Consider the following 23,613-nt stretch of genomic DNA (forward strand, 5'->3'; position numbering starts at 1 on the left):
AAAGGGGTGTGTGGAGTCAGTTATTATTCCCCAGAGTACTGAGATGTGCCCTTGAGGGAACCACCCCGTGATGGTTCTGTATGTTTATTTCTGAGAGTGTACGTTTTGTGGACTGATGAGTCTAAATTTATAATTGGGATTACTTGGATGATGAGAAACAGAAAATGCAACCACCTCCTAAAACTGAACTTTAGAGTTGTGGAAAAATATAGAAGGAGTAGACACTAAATACTGAACATTTTGACATTATATTCAGTTTTTAGGGCCTCTGTGTAACTATATGTTAAATATATGTTTTCTGCTTTTTCCCTGAAACTAAAAAAATGGCCTGATGACTATTTTAACTGGAAATCAAGTCCAAGGGTGGTGCGTTCTGTAAATTGTACTCATTCTACCTCCTTCTCTGTTTCTGTGCATGATGATCTCTGCTCTTGATGCTCAATCTGACCACTCTAGTCCAGTATACGAATGTATGGGTCAGCTTCAGTTTCTGGACGTTGTGTACTCGCTCTCTCTCAACTCTGCCTCGCAAGACGAGCTGTCTCCATATGTGTAGAGCTATCCGTGCTGTCTCCCTTCTCTTCCTCTTTATGTACAGTTCCCTTCCCCATTGCTGCAGACTATGGGTCAGCACGCACTGGTCTCGATGTCTTGCAGCACGCCGTAACCATATAAACGCTGTCCACTTGCTGATCAGTGTGCGGAGACGCTGCTTTTGGGAGTGATCGTGGAGGAAGCGTTGTTTCCACAGGGAGAAGGCGCTTTGCTGTAGCTGTTGAACTTGGAATTCTTGGAGCTCTTGTGAGATGCAGAGCAACTTTCTGTTTTTCTCGGACACACGAAGCCACTTAGAAAAGCATCTGGGGAGATGAAGACAGAAACAGGCCAAAAGTGTTGGTACAATCCAACTTTTTGAAAAAACAATGTTTTTTGTGAACTAAATTAAAATTTATTTTGCATTTAAAAGAACATGACTTAACATATTGTTTTAATAATAAAACAAATGAAACTGGCATGGACAAAAATCCTGGGACCCTTGGCCTGATATTTCACAGCATGGCCTTTAGAAACAAAATTGCAACTGAGCCATTTCTGTATCTGTAAAATAGATTTACGCACTTCTCACCTGGTAGTTTGGCCCACTTTTCTTAAGTTAACCACTCCAGTTCATGTATTCAGTGTTATTCAGATCAGGATTCATAGCAGGCCACTTCAGAATTTACAAATGCTTTCTTCTCAAACACTCCTGGGTGCTTTTTGAGGTATAATTTGGGTCATAATACAAGAATTTGTTATGATTTTTAAACGGCCTCAACTATATTGTCCATGTCATTTTAGAATCTGTCTGCATTATAAGCAACTATCTATTTTCCTAGCTTTTAGTTTTGTTCCACTGCAATCAAAAGTCATGAACGTATGAATGTCATAAGATAGTTACACTTTTTTAGGATGAATCTTGCATTAATTTAACACAGTTAAAGGGCACTAATATTTTTGGACACATCTGTATAAAACAAAATGCTAAGAGGTTAGTGTGCATGCGTGTCTGTATGACTTGGTGTGTTGCATTACAAGATAAAAGGTAGTTCATTGAAAATGTGGACAGACTGTGTGGAATAAGGACAAAATTACTTGACAGTACATTTAGGTGAGTCTTGCCATTTATATATGGTAAATTATGAAATAATTTTTATGCCTATAAAACAAATGAGCCACCACAGCTAACTAAGAGTGAAGCTATGGCAAGTTACCGGCTGTGGTCTGAGATCAGTATTTGACTACATCCTAGCCGAGCGGAAAATCGTGTGACATTGATCACTCAGTGAACAGTTTGACAATACAGACCTGCAGAGTAGAGCTCTTCGAGAAAACTGTTGGGCTCTGTTTAAATTTTCCACTGCTTGCTGCCAGATGAGAAGAGCTCTTCTTTTCAAGGCTCTTTCTCTCTCCTCTATGAACACACACAGGTGGACATGCATGCGACACCTGTCTAGGACACAAATTTACAGCACAATACAGCCAGCCTTATACATCACTTTTCTTAAGGCTGTAGTTATGATCACATGTACATCATTTTCCATTTTTGGCCATAAATGTTCAACCAAATCAACCAAGACATTCTGCACTGGAGATAATGTTAAGGCTAATGTTGCTAACAAGTGATACAACCTTATACTCCACTAGGACTGCGGCTATAGAATAAGTTCCAGTGTTTTATTAAACTACAAGCTAATTTAAAAACATCATTAATAAACAATTATTGTCATAAATAATCGAATACAATGCTACTGTGGGGGATTCCACCCAACCTGGCAACCCTGACCAGGCTGCTGAGGCTGCTTGGACATGTCATTAAAGAGGAAATGTGTTTTTTAAGCACTAAAACCGCTAAAAACTGAAAACAGCTTTTGGTCAGCTGAACTTGTCAGATTCACCCCTAGCTCTTCGCTAAAGCCAGAACCAGAGCTGGGGGTTTTATAACATTGTATCCTTTTAATTTATTTCAGTTGGCTTTACACTGTAATGGCTAAAGAGCTCCAAATTATACACAGCTTCTCTAAGTGGTCAGACATTTAGCAGAGATACAAGTGCCTTTTTCCTCTCATATTTACCACCATTTGGGCCAAAAAATCCTACTTTGCATTAAATTATAGAGATGATTCATGTCTACATCAAAACAATAATAATAAGACTTACTTGATATCTGCTTCTTTATTATTGGATTGTTAATTTGAATTGAATAACCAGTTAGGTCACTGATCACTAAATCAGTGTCTATCAAGTTGGGTGTGGCTGACTCACTGTGTGTGTACTCTCTCCAGCCCCACAGCATGTGTTTGGCCCTCAGGTGGAGTGTGTGATTGGCCCTGCTACTGGCAAGCTGCTGTCGAGTCCAGCCGCTCCTCCACTGAGAGAAAGCAGTGCTGCAGAGCCTGTGCTGCACAAACCACAAAGCTACAGTCTGTCTCTCCTTATGGCACTGCGCACACGTCTGCCATGCAGCAAATACCCTGGAGTACACATACACACACACACACACGCAAACACAAACACACACACAAACAGTTTAATTATTATTTTATTGAGGAAGTTGCTTTAATATGTTCAAATTCATTTTATGGGTCCATCATTAAAGGTGAATTCCACCCAATTTTCTTAATTTCTGCATGATTAAATGGTTAAGATGTACAAATCATTCAGAGTGATTTAATGTGAAATGCTCTCTTCTTGATAAACCCACTCAGAGTTGTTTGCAGCGGTCATGATAGGAATGAGATCAAAGACATCAAACGTTTACTGTCCCTAAAAGCTCCCTCACAGAAAGTTATTACACCAAATGGTTACAAATAAGCAGCCCGAGACACTGTTTTACCACAGTTTTGGTTAAAAATAAGCTTTTGTTTTACATATTTTCAGTTATTACATAAGTTATTCAGGGTGGACCGTTACACTTCTATTTTCAGATTTAACACTACCATTAATAATATTACCTATAAACAACAAGATGTGTGGCGGATCACTGGTCATTTTGGATAGTAAATAAGTGGCTATATTTATATTGTAGGCATGGTAAGCCCTGATTCCTATCACCACCATTGTTAAAGAACCTGCATCCAGAAGTTTCTCTACAATGAACTATTTCATAAGAAAGAGCTCTAAATGACTTTGTTTATTCAATGACTGAATTATACAGAAACTTTATTTCTGAAATAAGAAACAGCTTATTTTATATATTGCGAGTTTGAAAGCACCAGCAAATTAAAAGGCTCGATTCAGGGTTTTGCGTTCATTCACTTTCAGGTTGAATTTTTGCATTATTTTGAGTTATCTGGCCTGGGTTGGTGAGGGGGAGGAAGGGGAGGGAATATAGGTGTATTTAAAAATGAGATACAGTTAGTTACATGGCTACATATGATGACTATGTGAATTTTATTGTTCAATCTGTACAATGTTTAGTAGCAAATTCTACTATAAAACTGTATGTTCGGGTCTGGGCAACAGCACGATGTAATCGGATATTGGTGATTATTGAGGAGTTAAGGAGATAACTGCTGTGTTGGGAATGAGAACTAACAGAAGACTAGAGCGGAGAACCTTACTTTGAAATTTGGCTAAATCATATTAAATAATATTGACAAATAATGTTTTGTTTTATTTTATGGATTATTGCGGAGCATTAATGAGACATTAGGCTAAAGAGTAGGGTAAATTTTCCTGTGTCTATGCTGGGGGTTTCCCAAAGTGTGACATAACTGCTGAGGAAAATTCTAAACATTTTCTGTTTAGCTTGAGCGCCCTGAGGGATCGGATAAATAGTAAAATTGCTAAATTCTATTTCTTTCCCAAAGGAGTAATCCGGCGGGCCTCCACTACACTGAAGGAGTATACCTCACTGGATGTGGAAATCACTCCGTTAGAGCATATGTAGGAGTCTGGGGTTTCTCCAGCAGGGGGAGCTCACAAGCCACTTTTGTGTGTGTCATTATAAGAGTAGAAACACTTGCAGTAACATTTTTCAAAACGAGGTAAAATAGTTTTGCAAAAATGTTGACTTATTCTATATATAATATAATTTTAGATACAATCTTCAGTAAACATTTTGATTAAATCAGTCATGCACAAAAGCTCAAAACAGAACAGAAAATAGGTCTAAGCTGCAGCAGACCATGTGTATGTATGTTTATAGGCAGGGATACAGATGGGGGTGGGGAGGGCCTGCTTGGGGGTTGTGATCGGTAATTTGATTCTGAATAAAAAAATCATCTTCATTCTTTTTAGATATTGGGCAACAATCTGCGGTATATTCACACCGATCACACAGCCTAATAGTGTGCCCATCCCCCGCTGCTGTAACATGCAACCCTTCCTTCATCCAGTGTGTATTGTAATTCTCTACTGCTTACTTCCTCAGTAGCGTGCGGGCACAGAATGCACTGACGGAGTTGTGCTGTCTCCCACGTGCTGTCCATGTTGAGAAAGCGCAGCTGAGGAGACGTTTCTCCACCCTCCGCTCCACCTGTTTCAGCCCACTCTTCAGAACAGAAACAGCCTGCAGCCATTCACACTCAGAGTCATGTTCACTACAGACAGCCAGGACTACATTTGAGCATGAGTCTGTAATTCCTGAATCATGTTTGTGTTTTGCCTTTAGTGCATATGATGAAATAAACTGTCTGAGGAAGAATAAATAGACTCTAAATAATCAGATATTTACTGAAACACATGTATTAAAGTGCCCACATCTGACGTGTTTCTTATATTTCATTCTTGTAATTCACGTTTACCTAACAATTTGTCTATGGAAAGGAATTGGTGGCCAACTGAATAGCTACTGAATCTCTAAAGTGGAAAAAAGTGAAATGCAATGCATGATATTACTTTTCCATAGTGAAATGCAGAAAATGTGCCAAAATGAAAAAGAAAAACCTCTATTACGCTGTTCTCACATCACATAACGTCAGAATCTTTCCCATTTTTGTGTCATTTGTTCATGTCGAGTTCAGTGTGTAATGGTCTTTACTGTGCTTTTATAACTCATATGTAATTGAACTCTGTTCTGATTGGCTGGCCTGTGTTGTTCTCAAAAAGCAGTGCATGCTGAAACACTCCTTATAACTTCCACACAAATGGGTGGAGCTAAACTGCCACAGGCTGAAAAGATGAATACACAGTTGGATGCAAACGTTTGGGCACTTTAGATTGAGCTACATTGATTTTCTAAGTAAAAATAAGACAATAACACATTGTCTACAGGGAACACACTTACGTACATTGTAATGCATAGGTACTGTTCATTCGCTAAGTTTAACATAATGGAAAATAATAATTGCAATCAATAATTGAAAAATAAAACATAAAATGTGGCCTGTGCAAAAATGATGCCACATTATGTATGATGCTTTTTCTGATATATGTAGTCATTCTGCACTAAAACTAGCAGAAAATGTCATATTTAAGGGTGTTCTCTGTAGGCAGTGTGTGAACTTATTTACACTCTGAAAATCAAATCAAAATCAAAACAAGTAACTTGATGGGGGGAGGGGGCGGGTGGGCATTCAAACTTTGCAAACAACTGTATGCAAATGGGTTAATTTTCATGACAACCCAAATAACAATAATACCTAAAACGGGCTGATTAAACAATGAGGTTGTTTAATCTTGTAGGGACTGGATTAGGTAGTGAATAATGTGTTGAAACAATGTTTACATACTACATCAAACTTCATTCAGAAAAGTGAGGACAATTTGTGTTTCCATCATACGGGCCCTTTAAACTTGGTTTGTTATTATGTTTAGCATCTAATTCACCTGTGTGTGCCAGGCTGAAAAGCAGTGTTTGATTAGCATGGTCCGATGAAGGTGAATGGCCTGCTGCTGTAGGCTGTGTTCTCTGTGTCTCCACCACATCAACCTTTTCCAGCGGGTCAGAGAGCTAGAGAGCAGCACCCTCTCCTGTTCAAATACACACCCACACAAACACACACCCACACACAAAACAGCGTATGGCACTAGCGCTTTCAAAATATGGAGTGCACTATGGATTGTTTCTTTAAGCCCTTAACAATCCAGGATTATTATATACAAGAGCTTATCATTCAGTAGCTACAGGGACTTCAGTGCAAACTAACAGAGCTATTCTTAGGGGACAGAAGTGTGTAATAATACTTTGGGCCCGCAGGCCCATGGCACAAAAAACATAATGTACCATAAAGACGCCAAAGTTCAGTCTTAAACTACAGTTAACGTGCAGGCAAACTCCATAAAAGTAATGCACTGCATTTTCTTAATTCAAAACAAATGAAATGAAAATACAGTACTGTGCAAAAGCCATTCATTCAATTTAGTTTCTAGTCAAAGCAGTCATTATGTAGAAGTTATTATTTTCAGCCTCAGGGAAAAAGAAAAAGACATATCCCAACAAAATGTGTCTCCACGCTCTCCTCCATAGAGACACTAACTAACTAACTAACTAACTAACTAACTAACTAACTAACTAACTAACTAACTAACTATCTAACTAACTAACTAGATAGAAAAAAGGGACTTCTAATGAAAATACAAGACCTGGAACTCCTTAGACTGAACTTTGGAGGTGTGGAAAAATAGCCCTCAGCTTTCTTTGAAAAACTGAAAGCAGGTCTGTTAAAAAGAAGGGAAGCAGTAATAAAGGCACAACTGTGGACACACTAAATACTGAGTATTGTTGCTTTTTCCTGATGCTGAAAAATGAATGATCTGGACTTTGTGGCTGCTTTGACTAGAAGCTAAATAAATGAGAGCATGATCTCTTATAAATGCACTGTACTGTAATTGTTACCAAACGTTAGTAAACTAAAAGACAAAACTGTGCTGATGTAATATAGTTGTACTGTACTATGAAACCATTTGAATCATGTAAACTCAATGCATGACACTTGTCTAAACCTAAAATACAGCAGGTTATTTGCTCAGCCTTTGCTCTTGGCCTCACCCTGTGCTGGACAGCCTTGTGCTGCATTTCTGTGTGATTTCTCCATGTCCTGAAGGCCAGCTTGAGGCCAGTCAGTTTCCGGCTGTTTGTGAACAGGTCAGCCTGCTGTTTCATCTGCCTGCTGCAGTGGAGCAGAGCCCTCCACTGAGATAAGGCAAGGCTCAGGTCAGGCTGCATCAATCTGACCAGCACGCGCAGAGCTACGGTCTGCAGGGACAGAGAAATATCAAAAGCCTATGGATCCTAACAGAATATCAGATTAGGATGGCATTCTGGGATCACATTTCTACTGAGGCTGTTGCTCGTAGGCACCTTGTGTTCTTAGAAATTGATCTGAAAGAAAAAAAAGCATTTGTTTGTTGGACTTCAACAAGATCAAGAGCAGCGAAAGACTAGAACATATGCTTGAAATACTGCTAAACATCTGAAATGCAACATAAAAAAACCCCAGTTTTTTTATGTATGAGCTGTAGAACAGGGGTGTCCCATTCTGCAGACCTGAAATCTGATTGGCTGAGCTGCGGTCAAAGCTGTTGTTAAATTCAACACCTATGCACACCAATGACTGCCTCACAATGGCTGAGCTCTGTTTTACTGCGCCTCAGCATGAAAAATACTTGGGCTGTTAATGTAGTAATCTTTGACTAATGCTGCTTGCAGGAAGCACTGCGTGTACTGATGAAGTAAGGACCTGTTTTCTATTTAAACTGAGTGGCTAACAGCAAGTTTTCTTAACTAGAACTTGGCTGGTCAGCTAGCTTTCAGGCTACAAGAGCCCAACAGCCCAAACAACTCCATCATTAATATCACAAACTTGAATTAAAGTACTTACAACATGATTCACTGTAAAAGGGCAATATGAAACACTACAGAATGTCATTTGACTTCAGATGTTTGTGTTTCAGTCAAACAGGCTGATTCCCAAACGTCTCTGTTCTCACTAAATAGTTTGCTAGCTATGAAAGTTTAGAGATTTTAGCCTCTACAGCCAAATAGTGCATCATTTATCGAGCATGGATGTGGCTGAGTCCCAAATGACTACTTTTACCCCAGAGGATCCAGTGTTTAAATTCATATGTAGTACACTATATGTAGGGATCAGGGAGCCATTTGAGTTTCAGCCCCAGCATGAGAAATGGCCTCTCATGGCTTATTGCTTTAATATACAACACATATAGATAACAACGCAAATAGATAAATGTACAATATGATTTTAATAGTAGAAATTTTCAATGATGAATGGAACTGAAAATGATATAAATAGACATTGACAGTTCATTATTTAGTAACATTTGCTTTTTTTTTTTCAACATAACTTCTTGTTGGCAAAATACATTCAAATGTGAATAAATCAAAAGTTTTACACATGAGTGCAAGAGCCCACCCTGACATACACACATCTCTTATCACAGTCGCAGTGTGCTACAAGCCTCAGAATTCCCAATTTGTCATCAGTATGCTTATATAAATTATCAGCTCAAAAAATTATCAGCTTTTCCTGCTCAAACAGGAAGCTGGCAGTAGCTTCCTGAGTTGAACTGGATGTGTACAAGCTGGAAAATTACCAAAGTGTGCTGGACTGCCTCCCTCTAGGACCAAAGCTGGATCCCCATGCTCTTAACAAAGTCAGACATAACCTTACCTCTCCTCTGCAGGGATGAGCACAGCTCTGGAGTGGATAAGAGAAAATCCCAACATCTCCTGATTCCTCTGCATCATGTCCTCTGTGAAGATACAGCAGGAGTCACTAGCTACAGCCTGAAGCTGACTGAACCACACAATGCAGGCAACAGCAGCACCTTCACTTCACTCAACAAATTAAGACAGTCAAATACCATATACTACACTGCAATGATATTTTGGCAAGTGAAATCATCTTAAATGTTGTCGTTTGAGATTGCTGTAGGATTAATTAACTCATTTCTAATCTCTTTATTTAAGTAATTTTATTCCATGAAGTTATCCTTCCTTATCAACAAATAAATTAGCTTATGTTAAGAAATATGCTTGAAACAAACAAAATTATCTGCTAAAACAGTGAGATCATTTTGTACAGTAAAGTAAGATAATTAGTTGTAACATAGAAGCAAAGTAATGGGAAATGTAAATACTTTTTCTAGGATCTGAAAAATAACAATCATTTGTATGTATTAAGGGAGAAGCGGCTTAGAAAACACATTCTACAACATCCCAAAGCTGAAGAACATTGAAAAACACTGAACTCATTGTCATGTTCATGAAACCAGACAACCTGTGCTTTGTGACATGGTGAATTACTATTCTTGAAGGAGCCATTTAAGATAAATTGTGTGTAACGCGGAGCGGGGAGGCGGACGCATACGCTGAGATAAGCGAAATTTATTAGGGGCAAATCCAGGGTCATGGTCAAGACAGTCCAGGGTCATAGAGCCAACACGGATAGATCGGGGGGCAGACATGACATAAACCAGAATAAACACAGCAAACAGAGAATCAAACAACAAACAGAGACCGAGACATCAAACAAAGACCGGCAAACACAGGGCTTAACTACACAGGGGAAAACGAGGGACAGGTGCAAACAGTCAGGGCCGGAGTTACAAAACCAAAACAAAACGCACATGGAAGACCAAAACAAAGGAGCACATGGAGTAGTGGGAGGAGCCACAGACAGATCCCCCCACCTAGGTGCGCGGCTCCGAAGCGCGCCAAACAAATTCAAAACCAAACAAACAGACAAGAGACCAAAAACAAGGACAGAACCAAACTAGACAGAGCCAGGCACAGACACAGAAGCAGAAACAGGAGAACACGGAACATGAACAGGCACACGAACAGAAGCAGAAACAGGCACAGAGGCAGAAACGGGCACAGAGGCAGAAACGGGCACAGAGGCAGAACGCGAAACAGGAACAGACACAGACAGAGAACGCGAAACAGGAACAGACGGAGACACAACACCAGACACAGGAACAGGCGAAACAAAATGAGGACAAGAAACGGCGGGAGGACGAGGAGGCACAACACAAAGCAACGCCGAACGAGGGACGACTGGAGAAACAGGACGAGGAAAACAAGAACGAACGACAGACAACGCAAAAGACGGGAACAGGCACCAAGGCAGACACAAGCACAGAAACAGGCACACAGACAGAAACAGGAACAGAAACAAAAGGAGAAACAGGAACGGGAACAACAACAGGAACGGGAATGGACACCAACACAACAGTAGGGAACAGGACAAAATGAGGGACCGAACAGGGCAGAAATGAAGGAACAGAACTGGAAGACCCAAAAGGAGGAACAGAAGCACCACGGGGAACAAAGACAGGAGAAATGGGAGGCAATTATTAGGGGCAAAACCAGGGTCATGGTCAAGACAATCCAGGGTCATAGAGCCAACACGGATAGATCGGGGGGCAGACATGACATAAACCAGAATAAACACAGCAAACAGAGAATCAAACAACAAACAGAGACCGAGACATCAAACAAAGACCAGCAAACACAGGGCTTAACTACACAGGGGAAAACGAGGGACAGGTGCAAACAGTCAGGGCCGGAGTTACAAAACCAAAACAAAACGCACATGGAAGACCAAAACAAAGGACCCCATGGAGTAGTGGGAGGAGCCAACCGTGACATTGTGGCCATGAAGAGATGCACATGCTCACCCATAATATTCAAATAGGCTGTAGCATTCCAGCTTGCTTGATTGGTATTAACAGGCTTAAAGTGTCCCAAGAAAACATTCCTCACACCAGGTTCAACTGTCCAATATTGGTGTCCAATATACGGCTGTTGTAGCCCATCCACCTCAAGGTTTGGGCTGTTGTGCTTCTTGAGATGTAACTTCTGTCAGCTGGAATCAGTCTGGCCATTCTCTGCTGACCTCTCCCATCAGCAGCACATTTCCATCTGTAGAACTGCTTCTCACTGGATGTTTTTTCTATATTGCACCATTTTCAGTAAACTGTAGATTGTATGTGAAAAACCCTGTAGATCAGCAGTTACAGAAATACTTAAACCAGCTCGTCTGGCACCAACAATCATGATCTAAATTTAAATCATGGTCTAAATCTCTGAGAATACATTTTTCCCATTCTGATGGTTAATGTAAATTTACCTGAAGTTGCTGATCTGTATCTGCATGATTTTATGCACTGCAGTGGTGCCACATGATGAGACTGATGTGAGATTTCCCACCCACAAAGCATTCATAAAACTGTGTTTTCTTTTACCTCATCTATTAAAAGCCTGATAATGTTTTTGGTGAGTCACAGACACAGCAGGGTCTACCATATCACCTGCATATTTAGAGCCCATTTCACTAGTTATGCTTACAGGGCTGTCAATCATGCATGCTCATCAGAATATTAGGATCATGCCCGCACGAATTTCAGATATTAGCCACTGGTCTAAATAATGTGGAAAGTGGACAGACCGTGTGATCATCTTGTCCAGTGGTGATGAGGCCTGTAGAGGGCAGCGTTGCTCTCTCGCTGGTAAACTGACCCTGGAGCACCCTCTCAGTTCTAAAGGGTCTGGCTCGGAGCTGTTAGTGCAACGCTTCAGTGTGACCTAAAAGAGGATTTCACAGAATAATTTAATATTACCTAAAAACAAAACTAATAACAGATTCATTCACCAATTCCCTACAACTGAAGATCAACTACTGCTCTCAAAAGTTTGGAGACACCCAATTTTTCAAAACATTTAATTCAAGTGGGCATGATTTATTTGTCTATTTGCAACAACAGAATCCCATTAAATGCCCATTTAAAGCTTCAACTAATACACAATACTTAAGAATAAGAACATTCAGTTTGCATAGTGTTCCACGTAGTTACTAAATAATGTCTTAAATGTAATAGGTCTGGAATTTTAAGAATTTTATTTGTGACAGTATAAGTGACGGCTGCCTAATGATGTAATGGAAACCATCATAGATTTTATGCTCTTATTCTCATCCGCGCTCAAATATTTCAGGGGTTCAAATGTCTTCGGTTTCGTGTATATGCACTTAAGCATTTCAAAATATACCCCAAGTATTAGAAAACTGTTTTATACAGGTAATATTATTTTTTTACCTAACTGAAAAGTAACAGCGGCAGCACTGAAGTTTTAAAAGAACAGCAGTGTGTCCCCAAACTTTTGACTGTTTGAGTGTACATAAAGACTTTCCAAAGCACATTTATGAAGGTTAAAACCTATTTATTAAACAATCTTAGCATAGACTATTACTTAAAATTGTGACATGTGTAATAACACTGTACAATGGCACTTGGAGGACTTGCACTATTAGCTGCTTTAATTTGCTTTTTTGTGAGCGTGGGCCTCCACACACAGCACCGCAACTGAACTGTTTTAGCAGCACTCGCTGTCACACTGATACAGACATCAGCTGTGAGGCAATGGAATACTGACCCTGGAAAGAGAGTTGGCAGGGTCTTTTTGTATTGTGTTGTACCTGCTGTCCTGCTGGGCCTGTGTAGCGCAAAGAATGATCGAGGCCAGAGGAGCTAAGGAGGCCGGAGGAGTAGGGGGCGTGAAACCGTGCCAGCCTTTCTCTGAAGCTCAGCACTCTGTCAGAAAGCTCAGCCTGAGCGAGTCTGTGCCACTTCAAAAGCTCAGCTCTCATTTTCTCTCTAACACGCACTGTATGATGCCATCTGAGGAAAGAGAGAGAGAGAGAAGGAGAAGGAATGAAAAAGATACAAAGGCAAGGGGCTTATTATTCAGTTTTTTTTCAGTTAGTAATCTTATTATTCACAAATTACCAAAAATTATTCTGTAACTACTATCAAACTAACATATATGTTATGTAGTTGTGAGAGAGAGGAACTGAAGTGTGGACCCACATATGGTTTAAAGCGTATACTTAAAAAATTTCATAGGATTAGGACAAAATAGGACTAAAGACAAGTCACAAGTCATTTCATCCCAGCGACATAAATTTGATTGTTCATTGAACCATTACTCAGTACATTAGAAGTGCTGGAGATCATCTTCCTTTTTATTCAGACATGAAACTACAATTGAAATAAATAGGAAAATGATCCCCAGCCCTCCTAGAGGTTACTAGTAAAGGAATGGTTCGGCAAACAATCAAATTTAGGGCGCACAGATTTTGTCAGTGTGGTTTACGACATAATATGACTTGAACTGTCAACTACAAAATGAAGCCAAACTTCCTCAAGTCACTTCCTTGAAGATCTGGATGCAATTTGAGTGGATTGAGAGATGTTTTGGGCATGTACATACAAGAAAAGATTTGTTTGTTAGCAACATTACCCTTGTAGCTCCAGTGCTAAACTAAAAAAGTTACATTTGCAGATCAACTCCATCTGGGGTAAGTGGGAAAACTGTTTAACACGGTGTCATCCTGGTGAACTGCAGCAATCATGACATTTTGAAAAGACAGTAATTACAGATCTTTATCAGAATTTTGTAATTCAGAATTCTAGTGTCAGTATTTGGTTCTGATCTTACATGTCAGAAGTGTTTCTGTCAGCCTTGGTGACTTTGTATCCTCCTCAGCACCTCTCCCTCTGTTCCCCAGGGCTCTATCCTTGGGCAAATCACATTTTCCCTATATATTCCCTTCAGGTGCCAGCCTTAATAAACATGGTGTTTCCTTTCATTGTTATGTAGGTGATACCCAAAATTACCTGCGACTCTTTAAAACTGCTGCTGGACTATCTTGAGGACATTTAAAACTGGAAGGCCTTACATTTTTTAAACTTTAATGAGAACAATGGTGCTGGCGCCATCCCTCATATGGACCTAATTTCTCTGGATGTATGTGTAAATCTGTGAAAAATCTCTGTGACAATCGACAGTGATTTTAAATTAGACAAACAGGTTAACTCAGTGGTTAATACTAGCTGTTTCAAACTGAAGCTCTTATCTAAGGTAAAACCCTTCTAACCTTTTAAAAGTTTTGAAAGGGTTATACATGCTTTTATTTCATCCAGACTTGACTACTGCAATGCCTTTTATGTTAGTGTTAGTTAGGCCTCCCTTTCAGTGTTTTAACAGGAACACCAAGTGTGAGCATATTTCTCCTGTACCGGCCTCTCTTCATGTTTCCCTGTACATTCAGGGCTGATTTTTAAGATGCTACGGTTTGCTTTGCTTATAAATTGTTAAATGGGTTAGCTACAACAAATCTTTCTGACCTATAAACAACCATGTGTTCCATCAAGTTCACTTAGCTCTGCTAATTAGTTCCTTTTAACTGTCCCTAAATCTCGTCTTAAATACACATTTTTGTTCTTTGACCTTGACATTTGATAAATCTGAAACAGAATGATCATCACTGTTTTTAATACTGGAGCAAAACATGAAACCTGGCTAACATCCCATTCTTAGTCTGCATGTTTGTAAAACTCTGGTAAAATGTTGGTTTGGATTTTAGATTCTGCAGTGCTTAATAATCTAGCCATACACAGATCTAAGGCCAGAATTCAGTGTTTACTGTACAGTGAATTACAGTGCCCCAGCCCAAATCTATATATTCTGTGTGATGATGCTGTTACCTGGCAAGCTGCTGTTTCTTCAAACTCTCTCTCCAAATATAGAAAGCATTCTGGAGAACAAGCCTGGTGCAGAGCTCCTCCACTGAACAGAAAGACTCCTGTCCATAGAGATCCACTGTAACAGCCATCAGCTCACCCTGCACTGTTACATCCACACACGACACCCACCAACAAAACAGTGCACTCATCAAACTACCAAGATAAAACAAGAGCTGGTTGTTTGTGTTAAACATGATGATTTACATCACAGTAAGTCATACAGCTGACTTTATGTATTCAGATAGACAGTAAACACAGTTTAGAGAGCTCAGACCTGCACTGCTGCGCTGGGACGTCTGCTGTCTCCTGAAAAAGAAGAAGACGAGTACGTGCTTTTGAAGCAAGCGCAGTTCCAAAGCTCTTCTCCACTGCAGGAAGAAGCTTCTTGCTCTGAAAATCTTCTGTTCTCTGCAGAATAGCACAGACAGTCTTCTTTGCAGCAACAGCTTCCTCCAAGTGGAAAAAAACCTGAAATACACATCGAGATGTACATTTTCAACTGATTAGTTACTTTCTAACCTTAATTAGTTAATTAGCTAACTAACTAATCAACCAAAGTTTAGCATCACTGGCTAATGCTTTTGATCTAGCCTACCTTTGATGATAAATGAAACTGCCACAAACACCCAAACACTGCCTCAAACACTTCCAAAATGGACACTGAATGGATTAGTCCAGTTGCGTACAAATCTGTGATCAGATTACATTTTGTTTACTTTCACAGTGGAAATAAGATCCTTTACAGAGAACACACTTAGGCACAATTAGTGTTTCCTTGCTGATGTTGACATATTCAGGAAAAATACTTATGATAGCAAGTTCTATTGGCCCATTAACGACAAAGCTTGTAGTCCATTGGCATTTTGCTCAGCATTTTTTGGGCAGCCTATCAGTGGTTAAGCAGAGTCTTAGACAAAATTCCAGGTATTATTGCTTAATTTCCACACACAGTCCAATTTCCTTATCTTTCATTCCTTCCTTTCTTTGTTACGATTGGCCCCTCCCAGTCCTGTCCATGTGTTCTTGTTGTGTTTTGATCTTCCATGTGCAGTTGTTTTGGTTCAGCCCCCTCGTTTCATGATTCCGCCCCGATTGTCTCCACCTGTTTTCCACCTGTCCCTCATTTTCCCTGTGTATTTAAGCCCTGTGTTTGCCCCTTGTGTTTGCTGGTCTTTGTTTCTTGAATCTTTGTCTATGTTTTTTGAATCTTTGTCTCTGTTGTTGGTGTTTTCTGCTGTGGTGTTTGGTCTATTGTATTCTGGTTTGTCATGTCTGTCCCCCGATCGATCCATATTGGCTCTTTGACCCTGGACCGTTATGACCCTGATTTTGGATTTGCCCCTTAATAAAAGTCGATTACCTCCACACGTGTCCACTACCTTGTTCCTCGTTATGTTCTTAAGGTATACTTTGTAAAGTAGTTTAATAAAGATTTTTAATTTAGCACAGTGTCAGCAATTTTTCATTAGGCCTGGTCATTATTTATTTTTCTCTCAGTTGTTTGTAATATTTGTTAGTTTTATTTCATAAAATAAGTCTATGAATTTGAAACCTGTTTAAGGAGATTAAAAACTCGTTACAGCTTGTATGCAGGACAGTGATTTGAGTGGTCTGAGGGTGGACTAGCAGTGGCAAACAGTCAGTGGGTTGCCAACTTTCTCAAGACAGTGGACTGATATATGTTTTTTATCTGGTATGGCACATTCAGTAGGTTTTCCGCAGTGTGTTATACTCAGCAAAAAAACTAATTTTAGTGATGCAAATTTGCAAAAAAATTCTGTATTTAAGTGTGTTCTCTGCAGAGGATGTGCATCTACTTTCATTTAGAAAATCTAATAAACCTGTAATTTAACAAGGGGTGTTCAAGCTATTGCATTCAACTGTACCTTATCTTTAACTAGAGCTAGATCTAATTACCCATTTACCCTTAACAGCCAAAAGTGAGACTCTGAATGAATTAATAATTTAAATTTCAAAAAGTTTGTAAGTAGCTTCCTAACCAAAGTTTATTATCCTTGGCAAAAGATGAGGCTTACTGAGTAAGTAAAATGAATAAAACTTATATGACTCCCCAGAAATGTATGTAGGTCACCAGCCCTGAAAAAATAAAGTGTCTTTAGTAAATCGGCTTTTCATAATAGGCTGGACTTCTGACCTTTCTGAAACACACACCATTCCTGGGCTTGTGCAAAAGACGGGGAAAAAAAGGGAGCCACAGGAAATGGAGCTCAGTCAATACCAAGTCAATTAATTCAACTGGGGTATACTATTGGATTGGCGCTCCCTTGATAGCAGAAAAGCACTCATAGCCACTCCGCTGCTTTTTGGAGACTTGCTGCTCCCCTGGGGAAACTGCTATTTATACTGGACTGTTTCTTAAGGTGAGGAAAAAATATAGACAGGAAAAAGAACATTTGCAAATCAAACAAAGAAGCTGCTGGTTCTCTCAGTACAATGCAATGTTTAGACCACCACGAGAGTCCAGACCTCAGCAACATGTCTTTGAATATGTTTGGGATTACTTGAATTGTCAGATGCAGAAAATGCAACCAACGTCTAAGACTGAACTTCAGAGGTGTAGAAAAACATCCCTGTAGATCTCTTTCCGAAAGAAACTAAAAGCACGTCTCCTTGAACGCAATGAACACCAAGGGTGGACATACTAAATTAGGCAAAAATTATATTACATTCAGTTTCGGAGGCCTCTGTGTAATATTCTGATCATTTTTTTCCTAAAGCAAAAAAATGAACTTTTATTTTATGGAGCTTTTATCCTTATGGATATACAGTTTCACTTGCCTTGCTAAATAAGCCTTTTGCCTCCTTTCTTGTATCTTCCTTGCCTGCTCTCTCGCCCGTGAGCCATGCCGCCATATCCTAAAGGCAGCTTGCAGTATCCCTCTGTCCTGTAGGTGGCACAGTCTCTGCATGCCCTCCCTCATCTCCTTTGCTTGCTTCCATCTCTTGAATGTTGCTGTGGAACCAAAAAGCCATCCATCATTTCTCGTCCCCTCAACCAAGCAGCTTTCGCTCAGCTGAGGCAGGCTCATGCCCCCAGGCACTGTGCTGTCAATACAGGGATGGAAGCTTGTGTGTGTGAGGGGAGGTTTGTAGGGGGGTGGGTATGGCCTCCTGCTGTCAGCTGCTGTTATGGAACATTGACAGTCAATTGAGGCACAGGAGAGGTTTTCTGGAGTTTTTCTGGATAGCCTCCATTTACCTGATACAGTACGGATGGACAGAAGCTGCTCTGCTGTCTGTGTAAGGCACCTCAGCCAGGCCCTCTGGGTGTACTGGTGCCAGCGCTGAACGACGAGTCTGAGTAGGGCAGTAGACAGTAGCATACTGAACAGTACATGACAGACTGTGAGTTAGGGTTGAATATGTATTAAAAGGTTCCTGCTCATGTTAACCCCTTGAATCATAGGCCTACTATTCAGTTATTAATCTTAAGACTTTACATTGAGTAACCACTACTAAAGGAATATGTATAATACTACACAGAAGTACTTTTCACCTGGCACAATACTGGATAGCCAATTAGAACTTAGGTCATTTACACATACCAGTCTCAAACGCACAGTAGGCTCAAGGATGGCAGGAGAGTACTGAACTATAATGTACAATTTCAGCTTATAAGGAGGCAACATAAGAATGACTTTGCTTACATTTCAACCACTGAAATATGCAGATATTTGGGGGGGAAATGGTGGAATTCCCTATTAATCTGTATTGTTGCCGTAACTGAGAGACAGTACTAAAAAATGTGAGTTAGGAAAACTTCTGGTTAAACTAAGCCTGGATAACTCAAAAAAGTTAGCCTGACTAGTTGCTTTACAGTACCATGATTTAGACATGCATTGCTAATTACTGCAGTATAAGCTTCCATTATTTGTTAGCAACATTGGCCTCCAAGCTCCAGTGCAAACTAAAGAAACAAACTTCACTTTAGGTTTCAGCATAAAAGGGTAAAATGTTAATTTTACAGGCTGCAGCATGAATCTGAGTTTGAACTGAAATTCAGCTTCTCTACTGAACTGAACTGGAGTGGATAAGCTGTGATGTAAATGTGTTGGCTGTACCTGTGCAGGTGTGTGGTTCGCTGTCTTTTCTGCCAGACCCACAGCCATGCAGTCCAGGCCCTCCTGCGCAGCCTCTCCTCACGCCACACGGACGCCTGCAGCTGCTGCTGAGATCTGGAGCGCTGCTTCAACCAGGCCTGTCTCCACAGCAACCAGTGCTTACACAGCACTTCCAGACTGAGAGGACAGACAACACAGCCAGTACACAGTCACACGCAGAAGCCTGGTGAAATGATTTCATTCCGTTCATTTTCTAGGCTAACAGAATTCTCTATAGAGAACACACATCTGCACATTTTAATACGCAATTTCTGTTTATTTGTTAAATTTAACACATTGGGGGAAAAAAAAAAAAAAGTTAAAGGGCCAGATTCATAAAACTTCGCGGTAACAGTGCTACCCTGTGCAAAATCTGTGGAACGGTTTTTATAAACATGAATTCAAGTTTTTCATTTTTTCCTCATGCACTTAAAATTAGATTAACACGCTGAAACTAATTACTAAAGAAAGCTGTTTTAGCTTTTATTGCCCAATTATCTTGATACCTGGAATTCAGATTACACATGAAAATTCCATTCAGCTTTGAATGGTAAGAAATCAATTTTTACTTGGAAAATTGTCACCTGTGTAGATTGAATTTCTAAAATCCATTATAAATGAAAACATTTAATTAATAGCTAAAACTGCTTGGAAAAAAATCAATTTGAATATGTAATAAGAATCTCAACATTTAAACAGGAAGAAGAGGCTGTTTCATGTTCAGGGCCAGTTGAAATTAAACAAATTTCCTCTCCTACCCCTTCAGATAGGTTCACTGAGGAAAATGACCATCAAACTGGTTCAGGCGTTGTTACTTTTTTTTTTTTTTTGCGGGACATTAAGTACATTAAGTTATGGATCAATATCGTCATATTTAAATGAGGTAAAAGGGCATCAACAACACCACCATGTAGGCAGTAAAACACGCAGGTAGTTCTTATTTATGAAACAGCAAACATGTTTCTGCCATGCTATTTCCTCTTAATGTCATGGTGAACCTGCAGGAGTGTTTTATGAATCTAGCCCATAATGTGATCTGTGCAAAAGTTATGGCACATTTATATTTCATGTTTTATTTTTTCCAGTAATTTAAACTAAGGAAATAAATTAAAATTGTGGACTAAATTGGACGAAAAATATTTTAACATCTGCTCCCTCTAGAGCATGAGGATCCATATATTTCAGGAGAAATCTAGAACCAAACTTTGTTTTTTCAAACTAGCTTACAAATAGGAATGTTTGTAATTTTTTTACTATATTTATGCATATTTGCATCTATTCTCGTGATACATAGTGTTTTTACAAGCAAAAAACAAACTTATTGCCAAGATAAATGGATTAAAACAATGTGCTTAGGTGCCTAAGACTTTTATACAGTACATTAATGCTGAACACAGTCCATAGATTTGTGCGCAATCGTTATATTAAGCATACTGTTCATCTAAAATCTAAATCAATTCTTTCTCCCCAGAGTTTTACTAAGACTTTCTAACCTTTCGATTCCTCTGAGTGTGGAACAGCTGTGCTCTTTGAAATGTTAGCAGTCTGTGCATAACGATGAAGGACTAATTGGCTCAGATGTAATTTCCATTCAGATTTTTATCCAAATTTGCTCCAATTATGTAGAAACTAAGGTCACACAACTGACACATGGCCTCAAGAGTGCTGCTACCACTTAGGCAGGGTGAAGGAAAAGTCTATGACAAAGTAAAAAGTAGTAATACTAGTAGCACTAATACAAGAAAAAAAACGTCCTTAGTCTCCAAACTACTCAACGTATTCAACATTACACAACTTATATTGCATAGACGTTACCAAGTGATTCATAGTAGCTACTAAATTAGTTTTATTTTATAATAACAAATTATTCTAAAGCAACTCTACTGTCCAATTTGATGTTAAAGGGCCCATAGTGTAGAAAATACTTTAGTAAAAGAAAAGAGTTTAATGTGGTGCATTAATTCTGTGTCAAAACCATTCACTCTCCAGCCCATACACTCAAAATAATCTGCAGCCTGTCCTAAATTCACTCTTTATGTGATATCACAAAAAACATATTTACATATACTTATACATTCACTTGTATGCAAAAAATTACATTTTGTTGATTTTCTAAGCAAAAATAAGTTAACCTCTAGTGACAGCACACTTCTACACATTTTAATGCACAACTGTTTATTTGCTGAATTTAACAAATGGAAAATTGTCATGTAAGCATGAATTTTGAGTGCTTTTAGTACATAAACCCACTTAAATGTCGTATGGCAACAATGAAAAACCAAAATACAAGAAAATATGGGGGCTTTCCTTTAAAGGTGAGAGTTGTATGCTAACCAACTAACCCTGGCCTGTCCAACCTTGTAATACTGCTTTGCACTTCAAAAGGCAATAGAGAGTCACTGTAGCGTGAAGTCTGCCATCAGTCCAACATTAGAAATACAACTGCCCTGAGGGGGTATTCTAACCTGTTGCAGGTACCACCCCTGGTTAGGCCAATTAAAGACAGGTAGCCAATGAAAAGAACAGTAAACGCAATGATGGCTGAAGCTCTTGGCAAGCAATCATTATCACCACCACTGCCCACTCCTGCCAAGAAACCAAGTTCTACAGCAAAGAAAAGGAGTCATATGAATAGAAGCAAAATGAGAGCTAACATTGACATTGCTTCCCACCGCTGAAGACAGCTTTTGGTGAGTAAAGGGATGAAATTTGATGCTAAATTTGTAACATTTCTTCTAGACTGGTAAGGGGGGGTGAGATGCGAAAAGGAGGGACTGGGCATTTCTTTGTTTCTTACGATAGGGGTAGACACCAAAATTCTCTGGTGAAATGTTACCTCTATTTGTTTGAAGTGTGAGTTATGAATTCAAAAGGTTGTGTCACCTTACATATTGCATCTTTACTTGACATACACACATTTGACAGGACACATCACACACATGAGAAACAGCTTCTTCCCGAAGCCATAAGACTCTTAAATTCCAATTAGACATCACTGCAATGGCACTTCATGTCCACTTATTTATCTCTGCTGTTGTACTGAATTAGTGCCTCCACTGTATCACCCCTACACATGTCACTTTATACATTACCAGTATTTACAAAATAATGTGTAGCATAATCATTCAGTTTTAATGAATGTAATTTAAAAAATTTAATAATTTGGTGCATTAATGCAGAATTCTGGTTGATAAGATGAGATCAGATAAGATAAGATAGGCTTTATTGTCATTTGCATTACATGTGGTACATGGGGTGGAATGAAATAGTGTACTCAAGGTCCCAGTTAACTCCCAAAGTAACAATAAACAATAAATAGTAAGGTGCAAATAACAGCAGCATGAAACACAGCAGCATGAGTACGAGGTAGAAGGTGTACAACTGTAAGCTTCATCAGAACGTATTTATTACTGCCCACTTTGTTGTTTTTCATTAAGTTTGCTGCATGTTTTTGATTCGTCTATAGGGCTCCTGCAAGCACTGCAAGTGTAGTCTGCTAAGAATACTGAGGGTCACTTTAAAAGCCTTAAAGCTATCTTTAAATGGGAGGTAAATAACCTCAGATTCTATCATACCAACAAACAGTGCCCAAGCAGCTGGGCCTCAGCCTGAACTACTACAGTTGAATGGTCGAACTAGAAAAATATTCAGCATAAAAAAACCTACCTTATCATTTTAAAAAGTTATTAACATGCTAACTTTGACATCCCTATTAAAAAACAATGTGTTGTTCATGGAAAACATTTACATTATGCTACATGGTGACCTACAGTTAACAAACTACATTGTTTGTCTGATATATTATTTAAATTACTTGTAACAATTAATGAAATTGTTTATTTTAAAATTGGAATGTGTCATAAGTTACAAATATGCCTAAATTGTGATAAAATGACTGTAATGCACGGCTTTAATAAGCCTGGAGTTTAACTGTCCTCTGCCTCTTTGACTCTAACACTGGTGTATATTCTCACTCAGGATAGTGGGGCAGAAATGACGTGTAATAAGAACAGTGAGGTGCGTTTAGTCAAGCAAAAGAATATTTGTTTTATTGTGTTGGTGGCACAGAGCATTTAAGGTAACAGGAAATCACCTGAGGAATCCCAGTCAAGTATGAAAATTTACAGTGCTCTAATAAAGGAGGACAATCTAAACATAATCAGCAGTCGATCTTACAGGTTAAACAGAACACTGCCGCTGCATGCTTGCCGAAATGCAATGACCTGTAAGTGGACAAACTATGAAAGTTCAGAAGAAACCAAAGATATGGAACTTTCATTTGCATCAAATTGAATACAATGTCTTAAATGAGCCACATTCTACATTTTTCTCGGATTTTCTTTCCTTTTCTCTAAAATCCACATTTGATGTTGGAGTTTTATGTACTAAAATAAAATGAATTTCTACATAATCATTTTCCTCTCTGTTTGCCTTAAGTTGAACAGGCTGGGTTTGTTATTGT

The 23,613-nt window shown here is 39.2% G+C and overlaps 1 protein-coding gene across 1 annotated transcript in view; it reads right to left on the reverse strand.

Annotated features, from left to right (window-relative positions):
• LOC108432091 overlaps positions 1–23,613 on the reverse strand; it is a 45,752-nt gene that overhangs the window by 12,174 nt on the left and 9,965 nt on the right. The window contains exons 5-18 of the mRNA XM_017705690.2: positions 19,113–19,289; positions 18,251–18,348; positions 17,830–18,004; positions 15,305–15,498; positions 14,992–15,133; positions 12,921–13,122; positions 11,895–12,031; positions 9,114–9,195; positions 7,472–7,678; positions 6,310–6,453; positions 4,905–5,050; positions 2,803–3,011; positions 1,846–1,990; positions 396–860 (exon numbers count right to left, since the gene is read on the reverse strand). Coding sequence (XP_017561179.1) covers positions 396–860; positions 1,846–1,990; positions 2,803–3,011; positions 4,905–5,050; positions 6,310–6,453; positions 7,472–7,678; positions 9,114–9,195; positions 11,895–12,031; positions 12,921–13,122; positions 14,992–15,133; positions 15,305–15,498; positions 17,830–18,004; positions 18,251–18,348; positions 19,113–19,289 — 2,523 coding nt within the window. The remainder of the gene's footprint in view (positions 1–395; positions 861–1,845; positions 1,991–2,802; positions 3,012–4,904; positions 5,051–6,309; positions 6,454–7,471; positions 7,679–9,113; positions 9,196–11,894; positions 12,032–12,920; positions 13,123–14,991; positions 15,134–15,304; positions 15,499–17,829; positions 18,005–18,250; positions 18,349–19,112; positions 19,290–23,613) is intronic.

Source organism: Pygocentrus nattereri, chromosome 29 (assembly GCF_015220715.1).
Source record: "Pygocentrus nattereri isolate fPygNat1 chromosome 29, fPygNat1.pri, whole genome shotgun sequence".
In the NCBI taxonomy this organism is placed as follows: Eukaryota; Metazoa; Chordata; class Actinopteri; order Characiformes; family Serrasalmidae; genus Pygocentrus; species Pygocentrus nattereri.